General features: G+C 30.3%; 2 protein-coding genes across 2 annotated transcripts; both read left to right on the forward strand.

Moving 5' to 3' along the window:
* The first annotated feature begins 329 nt into the window (after window positions 1–329).
* LOC132753364 (uncharacterized) lies at window positions 330–2801 on the forward strand. Its single transcript, XM_060743824.1, has 3 exons — window positions 330–336; window positions 1432–1770; window positions 2461–2801. The coding sequence occupies exons 1-3, from the start codon at window positions 330–332 to the stop codon at window positions 2799–2801; spliced, it is 687 nt and encodes a 228-aa protein (XP_060599807.1).
* A 2127-nt stretch (window positions 2802–4928) lies between these two features.
* On the forward strand, window positions 4929–9491 carry LOC132753365 (hemicentin-1-like). The gene is made up of 5 exons (XM_060743825.1): window positions 4929–5221; window positions 5484–5774; window positions 5963–6253; window positions 6581–6895; window positions 7633–9491. Exons 1-5 carry the CDS (start codon window positions 4963–4965, stop codon window positions 7968–7970), a joined length of 1494 nt encoding a protein of 497 aa, XP_060599808.1. The 5' UTR covers window positions 4929–4962; the 3' UTR covers window positions 7971–9491.
* The last annotated feature ends 1497 nt before the right edge of the window (window positions 9492–10988 follow it).

The raw sequence follows: 10988 nt of genomic DNA on the forward strand, positions 1-10988 counted from the left end.
TTTGATATAGTTACCCAAATGTAGTGTCATGTGTTTACTTACTGCTTTATGTAAATAACCAATATCAATTTATTAAGGTCAAAATGCATATGAATAAGGCTCTTAGAAAACAACTTAAAGCAGCATGCCTCCAGATGAGCGAAAATATTTCAATAACTTAAACTTGTGAAAAATTTAATGCAAAGTAGAAATATAAAATATTCATGTAATTATTTACATGTTATGAGCGATTAATTGTGAAAGTTCATTTTATGAAACTAGATTTTTATCACGTTACTTACGCAGTTAGGGCATTTTTTGCATATGTTGACCTCTTTTTTGTCATAAGCATGGATTGTGAGTGCCATGAATGATGTGTAAAATTATTCCTTTTGGTTACTTTACAATAGTATACATTTGATTTCATTTTCAAAATTTTCATGAAAATCAGCATTAATCTGAAGGCGCGCTGCTTTAATACAACAATACAAATAGTTTCGAGTCAGAAAGAGTTCGTGCATTTGTACAATTGACATTGCTTTGAAGAATATGTTAATCTAAAACCTAAGAAATTATAAAGTACAGAATATGTTTGAACCATTTGCCTTATCTGTCAAACATGCAAAACAATGATGACCATCGTCATGTAAATAGTAATTGTATATTGTGCTTGTTATTACTGTGAAGTGATTAACGTCTTGTTCAATTTAATAACTTTCTTGAATTAGTCTATATCTAACACTATTTGCTTGTGTGATTTTTTTAATAAAAAAGTTTTTTTTTCACTTTCGGTCATATGTTGATGACCTTTATCAATTAACAGTACATATTAATTGTACTTACTGCAATACAAATTTGAGCTGCATTCGTTGATTGACATTCATTAAACTTTATTTCTAATTTGTGCATAATTCTGCTTCTTAAAATTGAATGAATATAATATATAGTATATTTTCCTTCCGTAACAATATGTCAATAAGTAAGCGTTCGGTATCTAAAATTATAGCCCCTTGTAGAATAATTAACATTGTATAAGATTTGCGAATGCTTATTTTTAACTGAGAACCATAATTAAAACGTCATTTTAAATGAAAAGAAAGCAATACTATTTATAAAATCAATTAAAAGTAAGGGAGGCAAGTGTAGTACGATATTTATCAAGTTTAAAAGGATTTTGTGCACACAAATTAAGCTGCCTTACATGAATCTGTTTTTCATTTCGTCTTTATTTTACAAAGACTTGTGTGATAATTAGTTCATTAAAATAGCAATACATTATAAAAAAGTACACTGTTTTGATTAATATTTTTATTGAGCTACAAATGACAACACTTTTTTTAACCCAGTTAATCACAATTGGCAAATAATTAATATCTTTTACAGGACTGGCATATCTATAAATAATATATTGAGCAAGTGTCATTATTATTAATTCTTTTTTTTTTATTTTAGATTCTTATATGACTACACTTAACTTGTCTCCAACACATGTGTATGTTGTTGAGAACTCGAGTGAAACGTTAACATGTTCTAAAGAAAATGGAAACTTAGTAGAAACACGTTGGGCCAACTCGAAATTTGAAAATCAGCTAGCTAACTTGTATATATCTCCTAACGATGGATCATGTGTATCGTCAAACTTTCTTTTACAAAACCGTTTGTTTACTGGAGTATGTGGCGACGGTGTATATTCAGTAAAATTAAATAGGATTGACCGCACACAACATGGTGCTGAATGGCAGTGCACTGAATATTTAACAACAAGTAATAAAGTTGTCATAAATGTATCAGGTATGGAATTGTTACTGTATATTTTGGCCAAAAACTAACTTTTTGAATAGCTTCTTTTCTCTTTCATAGGAATGTCTGTGATACATAGCAAATACAATGAATATTCCCAGTTATTTTTTGGATTTTTTTCTAAATACAGTATTATCATTAGTTTGGTATTGTAAATACCTTATACTAACTATAACGCAAATTCACATATTTCACAAGATGCAATTCCTAAACATATTGATATCTCAAGGAAAAATAAATGAATATTGCATATTTCGTATTGTCGGCACAATGTTTTAATTTTTTGAATCTTTAATATAACTGTCAATTAAGTAAGCCAAAGTACTTACAGAACTGCATTAGTATAATTGCAAATGAAATACTAAAGTTGCACTTTAAAGTTAAAATTGTGAATCACTGCGGTTGCGACATGATACATAGCACGCTTTATAATTGAGAGCTTGTAGTTTTGATACACAACTTTGAAATGTACTATAGTATGTTACGAACATACATAAAAGTCGGTGATACACGAACAAAGTATACTGGACTTATGCCCATTTTAAAAATCCCCAGAAAACGTCTGAGTACTTGAATACGGAAATCAGTACTCGTTTCTAGCTCTGCTGTTGTTTCTTTAAAAGTTATAATTATAAAATAATAATAAAGATAAAAATTATAAAAGTTATCTTGTTGTTACAGTCCCTGCTTCAGGCGTAACCTTGAGTCAACCAAGTGGAGAATATATGAAAGAAAATCAGACAATAAAAATAAAATGCAACACTTCCGCATGCCGACCAGATCCAAGAGTACAATGGTATCTTCGAAAAAGTACTGGTGAAGTTGTGAAAAACTTAACACAATTTTCCACTGGCATATACGATAGAAGAGAATATGGTCTCGTGACTGTTGAAAGTATACTTAACTTTACGCCAAATAGAACAGTAAATTATATGAGTTTGTTCTGTGAAGTATGGACAAGGTCAAAGGATAAAGCTGATATAGTAAGCAGGGAAGTTATCATTACTGTTGCATACTGTTAACGTACTGTCAATGATTAACACATATATTTTTCTTTCAATTAAGTTTGACACGAAGCTAAAATACTAAGCACCATTCATGATGAGAATCATCCGATTGTTGTCTATACTTATTGACAAATGTAAATACGGACCGTTTGGTCTAAATGTGTTTGCGAAACATTGATTGTTTAAAAGATGATGGCATACCCATTCATATTGCGCTGAAAGTCTTTAACATGTTCGAACAACTGTGCATGTATAATCGTTTGTTGGCTTGCTATCCGTTCGAAATGAGCATGCTAAGGAATGATAACTTGAAAGAAAGACAAACAGAAATTAAATGAGGGTGATGCCCTTTTTTACATCAGATTCTGCATAATCAGCTGTTTTACTTGGCGCCCTGACAAAAGCTCATCAAAAAATGACAACAACAAATATGCATCAACGTATATGTATCAGTTAACGCAAGTTTTTCTCTCCGTTTATGTATTCCTGCGTGCACAGTTTTATATAATGATTTAGTTGTTAAATAACATCATCTTAGGATGTAATTATATATAATTTTATTTGTGATTGAAATATATTAGTAGGCCATTCATTCTAAATACTTTTCAAAGAATAACAGTTTACGATAAGAAGTGACGCATGCACATGCACATGTATTCTCATTCTATAAAACAATCATTATTTACAATTGCGCCAGAATTATTTAACATGTAAGTGTGATTTATTTGTCAACGACACAGACACATATCTACTAGTATCACATGTTTACATATTAAAAAATACTAAGTTGGGTAAGATTTTTTTTTGCAAAATATATTTTTTGTTATAAAATCAATCAAAATATTTCATTATTTTTAAGTACTTTAATACAAAAATATAAGAGTAAATTGGGTCCCTGATAAATTTATTAATTATTTAGGTAATAAATTCACCAATCCAAAACCGATACATACATAACACTGTCAATTTGAGAAGATGGCTATATGAACGTTTGGGTTTAATGCTGATAGGTTTCTATTTAGATAAGAAAGGGTCATAACTCACACACATACATGAATTAACTTATTTCGTCAACAATTCTCGTCAGGATCTATTTAAATCTAACATATTAGATGTAAACGTCATTTTACAGATTAACTAGTCTTATCATTCAAATGCACAACACATTTTCATAACTACGTTCACGCTTAATTTCAGTTCTTTGTTATCGTCCATTTGTAAAATATAGCTGCAGATGGACATTTTTATCTCTCTCGAAAAATGCTACTTTAAATAACCAAAGTAAACATATCATCTCCCCATTTGCAGAGTTTGTTTGTAATTGGTGAACCGATTTTCGTATAAATATATACATTAATGCCAAGTTTCCATGGAAATGTGGGAAAACAGACACACATTGTCATTTAAATATATTCCAATGGCTTCGGCAATGTATAAAAAATAATAAACACCAAATTCTTAGTCTATTCTTAGTCTGAAATTAACCAATTCATATGGGAATTTGTCGCTTATCAATATCCATTTTGAAAAAAGAATGTTGCATCCAAACTCATATCTTGAAATGTGTATGTTACACAAATAAACTCGAAAGTATTTATTGACGAAAAAATCACTTCAAATACCATCGAAGTATACTATCTATGTGCATATATTATCTATGCAAATCCTATTATAAACAATTTAATATAGAAACATGTTTCCTTTCCAGAATTTGCATTAATTTGAATAGAAATTTGTACAGCACATAATTTATTGAGAGATATATCAAAGGGCTTGTCTGTCTACATAATTGAAACATGCCTTTGATGTATGTGTCGATAAATCTGTAAGCTTTATAATGCCATCACAACTTTCACACGCAAATTTGAGATTTCGACACGTGTTTTGACTTAATTACCGAGTAAAGCGTAAGAATTTTTTTGGTTTCAGCATATTTAAGAATCAACTTTTTGACACAGTCATATTGATATGATATATTACAGATTTACATATGAAACATATTTGAAATAATAATAACTTTAAGAGTCAAATATTAGAAACATATAAAATAGAAAATGTATTAAATTGAATGAAACTGTGTTTCATATACAAATACATGCCAGTTGTGTCAATTAATATTAATTTAATATAATTTTTTGTTTTAGATCCCCCAGATAATTCACCATTAATACAAGGAATGGACACTAACGAAGTCTTACAGGTCATTGAGTCTGATACAGGCACATTTGTTTGTTCCACTGACGGAGGAAACCCTCTTGCATCTTTGGACTGGAACTGTTTTGGCAGTAAAGACATAACATCGAAAACTCAAGGGGAAAGAGTATTTAGTACTGTAAAATGGACGGCACTGAGCAAATTTAGCACATGCTCCTGTTCGTCTCATCACATATTAAGTAATTGGAAAAGCACAACGAACGTAACAGTTAATGTACTGTGTATGTTTTATTTTTGATTTCCATTGATTCTGTCATATAAGTTTGCATATAAGGCATTGTGGATTGTGTATTTGTACACAATGGTTAATGTTTAATTACTCTTTTAGAATGTCAATGTATAAATGTAATGATTAACATTGTTGTCTGTTGTTTTAATTTAGTAATAGTGTTTACTTCGCAAATAGCTTTTGAAAGTAAAAAAGTGAATTAACAAATTGTATGTATTTTTTCTTGTTTAAGATATCAATATTTACCATTTAAGATCCACCAACCAAACCACATTTCAAAATTGGACAATCAGGTGTTTTTGGCGATGTCCATGTTATAGAAAATAACACATTACGAATTGTCTGCAATAGTGAAAGTAATCCTTTATCAAACTACACATGGACAGGTCCAGGTTTTTCTGGCAAAGGTGACACGTTAGAAATAACAAACGTTAACATAAGCAATCAGGGGCATTTTAAATGCATGGCGTCAAACAGGATGACAAGAACGAATGGATCTTATGAAGACGGGAGTAAATCATCATCTTTCAATTTAACAATATTGTGTAAGTACATATCGTTGCAATGATACAATGAATTATATGAAAGCAGATTGTGTTGATCAAAGACAGTTGTGAAAGTTTTAAATTTGAATGTATATCTAAAAAAGAAGGAAAACGATCTTTATTAAAAACACATATCAAGCATAGCGTTATTTGCTACCAATATATGAAAACGCTTCTGATATTTACAGATCCTCCAAGCAATCCAAAATTCAAATTTGAAAACTCCAGCGGGCAGCTCATTCAATCAAATATATTTTACGTAGTGAGAGACGATACGTTTTCTATTTACTGCGATGTAAAAGGTAATCCTGTACCTGACATTAAATGGGATGATAACAAAAGCAATCCGACTTTGAAAATATCTAACATCAATTTGGACATAAATAGTACATGCAGAGCAAAAAATTTGATGAAAGAAACTGCGAGTCAAAAAGAAATAAGTTCAACATCGGAAGCATCGTTTTCAATCGTCGTATTTTGTAAGTTAATATTTTTCATATCTTTGAGAAAGTAAACACATATATAAGAAATAATAAATAATATTTGGAGAAAATTTTATTAATTGTTGGAGAAAATTATATTAATTGTGTTTTGCCCATTAAAACATTCAGGATTCTGAGAAATGAATTGGTTATCGTTCATATTGTTTGTCATATGACTAACTATATCTGACATTCTACTTTATAATTATTACATTGGAAAAAGAATTAGCGATAAAACTTGATATACGTAACAAGTTCATTCAAAGCATATAATGTCACTTAAACATTTATCGCAATACCCTAATTTTATAATGTTTATTCAAGATCCTCCAGGGATTCCTACAATACACGTTTCAAATTATAATGGCTACAGCGTTCAAGTTCAAAATGGAAACGTCAGTATTATTGAATCAGAAACAATCAATGCGACATGTTTTTCACCAAGTAAACCAATGCCGGCATACAAATGGACAAAGGAGCAGTCATTTAAAACACTTTCGACAAACGTGTTGAAGTTTGTGAACGTCAGTCGTTACGAAAGTGGGGCATATTTGTGCAACGCTGAAAATACTATGAATAGATCAATAGGAAAAACTGTAGTAGGAAAAAATAACTCTCAACTAATTTTGAACATATTATGTAAGTATGAAATTATATACTTTATTTATCAAAGTCTGGAACAAGAGTCTTTCAAGGGATTTCACTTCAAAGGTTTTCTAATTTCAAAAATAAGTATAGGGTCTTACCTGCGATTTATTATGTTTATATTTTTATTTGGTATTTACAATATTCGTTTTCCATATAATGTCGTTTTTGCTGAATTCCTTATCTTTAACTTGTAGAGAAAAGTTATTTAATCATCTTATTTCATTGCAAATAACATGTTTCTTAACTCTCCTTTAAATTACTAGCTAACCTATTTTTATTTGTATTTTTCCCCCAAGGACACATTTTCAGTATTTTTGCCCATTGTCTTACAATATATACTTATTATATTTGAAACGCTGGTCATATCACAAAATGTTGTATAACAATTCAATGGGTATTTATTATAACACTATTTGAGTTAGATATTGAAATGATGCACACCTCTGATATTCTTGAACACACTTCAGTCCAGTTCACTCAAAACACTTCAATGCTTTTCCAGACGTTTAAAAATATCGACTTCTGATATCATTGATAAGCCTAGCTATGTATATATAGAACATGTTGTCCTTAAACATCCATCGTTAATAGTGTATTTATCCAATATATAATAGCACGATTAATATTATAATTGTTGTGTTACAGCATATGCATTTGTATTTAGAAATGTTCTAATTTCTTTATACAAATGTTTTGTTTGTTTAAAAAATATAATTTGTAATTTATAGATCCAGCTATAGTGAATGATATATATGATATTAGTATTGTTGAGGGATCACAATTGGAAATAGTATGCCCTGTAGTACATGGAAATCCTTTAACCTCAATAGTAACATGGTACAGACAAAGTGTCGAAAAACGATGGAATAACACACTATTGTTTATCAAGAATGTTTCAAGAGCAGACGATGCAAACTATATCTGTAGTGTAATAACAGACATGTTTCCTACGATCGGTACTTCTTCAAGAATTGAAAAAAGAAAAACTCGATATATTTTAAAAAGGGGAAATACACTCGTTCCCCTTTTTAAGGCACTATTTTTACATTATTTTCAGCTAAAGTAATGGTATTGTTTTGTGAAAAGTAAAAGACAAACAGCTAAAGTAAACATCCAAATTTTATTTTTTGTTTCTTTTGCAAATGTTTTCGGGGGAACCGTTCCCCCGAAGAACAAAAGCCATGTACAGAATACAACATGATTCGATAAATAAAAAGCAATTGTTCAGTAATAAGAGATACATTATGCTTACGGGGGAACCATTCCCTCATCAAAATAAAAAGCAAATTTCAAAACTTATCTTTAACACATACTCTAAAGTGGAACCATTCCCCCATCAAAAAATTAAAGTTCAAAACTTATTAAACTTCAAAACACATTTTCTAAAGTGGAACCGTTCCCCCTTAACAAAACAGAAATAACAATTTGATAGAATAAAATGCAATAATTTAGAAATTTAGACCAAGGTTACCCGTAAGAGGGAACCGTTCCCTCATCAAAATAAAAAATAAATTTCAAAACTTATCTCTTACCCATTTCCTAAAGTGGAACCGTTCCCCCTTAACAAAACAGGCTCAAAAATTTGATAGAATAAAATGCAATAATTTAGCATTTTAGAGCCATGTTACCGGTAGGAGGGAACCGTTCCCTCATCGAAATAGAAAATAAATTTTAAATCTTATTTATAACACATTTTCTAGAGTGGAACCGTTCCCCCTTAACAAAACAGAAATAACAATTGGATATAATAAAATGCAATAAGTTAGAAATTCAGAGCCATGTTACAATGAAGAGGGAACCGTTCCCTCATCGAAATAAAAATATTTTTTTAAAAACTTAAGTATGACACATTTTCTAAAGTGGAACCGTTCCCCCTTAACAAAACAGAAATAACAATTTGATAGAATAAAATGCAATAATTTAGAAATTTGGAACAAGGTTACCCGTACGAGGGAACCGTTCCCTCATCAAAATAAAAAATAAATTTCAAAACTTATCACTTACCAATTTTCTAAAGTGGAACCGTTCCCCCTTAACAAAATAGATATAACAATTTGATAGAATAAAATGCAATAATTTAGAAATTCAGAGCCATGTTACCAGTAAGAAGGAACCGTTCCCTCATCGAAATAATATTTTTTTTTTAAAACTTTAGTATGACACCTTTTCTAAAGTGGAACTGTTCCCCCTTAACAAAACAGAAATAACAATTTGATAGAATAAAATGCAATAATTTAGAAATTTTGAGCAAGATTACCCGTAAGAGGGAACCGTTCCCTCATCAAAATAAAAAATAAATATCAAAACTTATCTCTTACCCATTTTCTAAAGTGGAACCATTTCCCCTTAACAAAACAGAAATAACAATTTGATAGAATGAAATACAATAATTAAGAAATTTAGAGCAAGTTTACCCGTAAGAGGGAACCGTTCCCTCATCGATATAAAAAACAAATTTCAAAACTTATCACTTACCAATTTTCTAAACTGGAACCGTTCCCCCTTAACAAAACAGATTTAAAAATTTGATAGAATAAAATGCAATAATTTAGAATTTTAGAGCCAGGTTACCAGTAAGAGGGAACCATTCCCTAATGAAAATAAAAATAAATTTCAAAACTTATCTATGACACATTTTCTAAAGTGGATCCGTTCCCCCTTAACAAAACAGATATAACAATTTGATAGAATAAAATGCGATAATTTAGAAATTTTTGAATCAAAGTTAAAGATTGGCGGACGGCAATGGAAAAAGCTGCCATTGACTGTAACAATACCTCTATTTTTTTCTTTGAAAAAAAAATGACAAGCTAAAAATGGTGAAAATACACTAATTTGAACATATAAGTTCAAGACCATTATGAGGCAAATTTAGTTTCAATTGCTAAATTTTGAGCCACAAATAAAATCACTAAAATAAGAAACATATTGACTGATCTATCATATGAAAAACAAATTTGATTAAATGTCCTTGGAACTAAATTTCACTGCAATGAGATACATCTGTCTATTAAGTTTCACTTCAATAGCTCAATAGGTAGACTGTGAGGCAGACAGACTGACATCTGATTCTAGTATATCCCACTTATCATCATAGTTGTGTAGGGTTTATAAAAATAATCTAGAAACAAGCCGCTTCCATATGACTTTATAGCACAAATTTTGTTTGTTCATTCAACAGTAATTTTTTTGCTCGTACTGGTTTGAAGCCTGTGTGTATAACAATCACTCTCAACATCTCTCTTCACAGCCATACAGGTATTGGTTTAAACAATTTTTAGCTACCAAATCGAAGTTACAACAGAATATGCCCATGTAAAATCCAATTATTTTTCTGCCATTTTTGAGTCTTTTTCAACAACAGTATCTGAAAATAAATAAGGATTCATTTAACTTTTTTTCATTTCATTATTTGCTTGCATCTATCATTTCACAAAATAATCTTTTCAAATTCTGGGACTTTGTAAGATACAAGTGAATGACTTAAAAAACCCAGATAAATACATGTATATAAGGCCAAAAAAACAAAAACAACTTGTTTCTGGTCACAGTCCCCTATTATGAACAGGGTCAGTAGGTAGGGATTTTTTTGGGGGGTTGACTGTTAAACCGATGACATATATGCAAAGTGCTGCATTAAATATAAATGGATCCCATGTCATTCTGACATATTGGTCCGGGGTAAAATATACAGTCGGTCGGCAGACAAAAAACAAGATTTTTTTTTGGGGCCTAAGCAAAATACTGACAAAATGTTTTAAATTAGGATCATAAAATTTTGTTGCATGTTAAGAATAATTCTTATGTTACTTTTATTTTTTGTGTGAGAGGTTCAAAACAGGAATCCTTTACAGAATTCTGTAAGATGTACTAAGTTCAGGCTCACCAACTTTATATAATTATATATTGAGTGCATTGGATTTTGCTGTGATGTAGGGAAAATTCATGACAAAAAAAGAAGTATCTTTAAAAAAGATACTTGGACAAGAATAAACTTGTTTATTACTTGTCTTTTTAAAAACCACTTGCCCCTTACCACTGTGTGTTCGAATCCCAACAGGGACTTTGGATTATTTGGTGTGAG

This window comes from Ruditapes philippinarum, unplaced genomic scaffold (assembly GCF_026571515.1).
Source record: "Ruditapes philippinarum isolate M1 unplaced genomic scaffold, ASM2657151v2 ctg3990_1_1_1_1, whole genome shotgun sequence".
Taxonomy (NCBI): Eukaryota; Metazoa; Mollusca; class Bivalvia; order Venerida; family Veneridae; genus Ruditapes; species Ruditapes philippinarum.

Bases quoted from the DNA above. Each gene is read 5' to 3' on its own strand.
- LOC132753365 (XM_060743825.1), top strand. From the start codon at position 4,963: ATGGACACTAACGAAGTCTTACAGGTCATTGAGTCTGATACAGGCACA. The intron at 5,222-5,483 runs GTATGTTTTATT...TTACCATTTAAG, and splicing joins CGTAACAGTTAATGTACTGT to ATCCACCAACCAAACCACAT. The intron at 6,254-6,580 runs GTAAGTTAATAT...TGTTTATTCAAG, and splicing joins GTTTTCAATCGTCGTATTTT to ATCCTCCAGGGATTCCTACA.
- LOC132753364 (XM_060743824.1), top strand. The intron at 1,771-2,460 runs GTATGGAATTGT...TTGTTGTTACAG, and splicing joins AGTTGTCATAAATGTATCAG to TCCCTGCTTCAGGCGTAACC.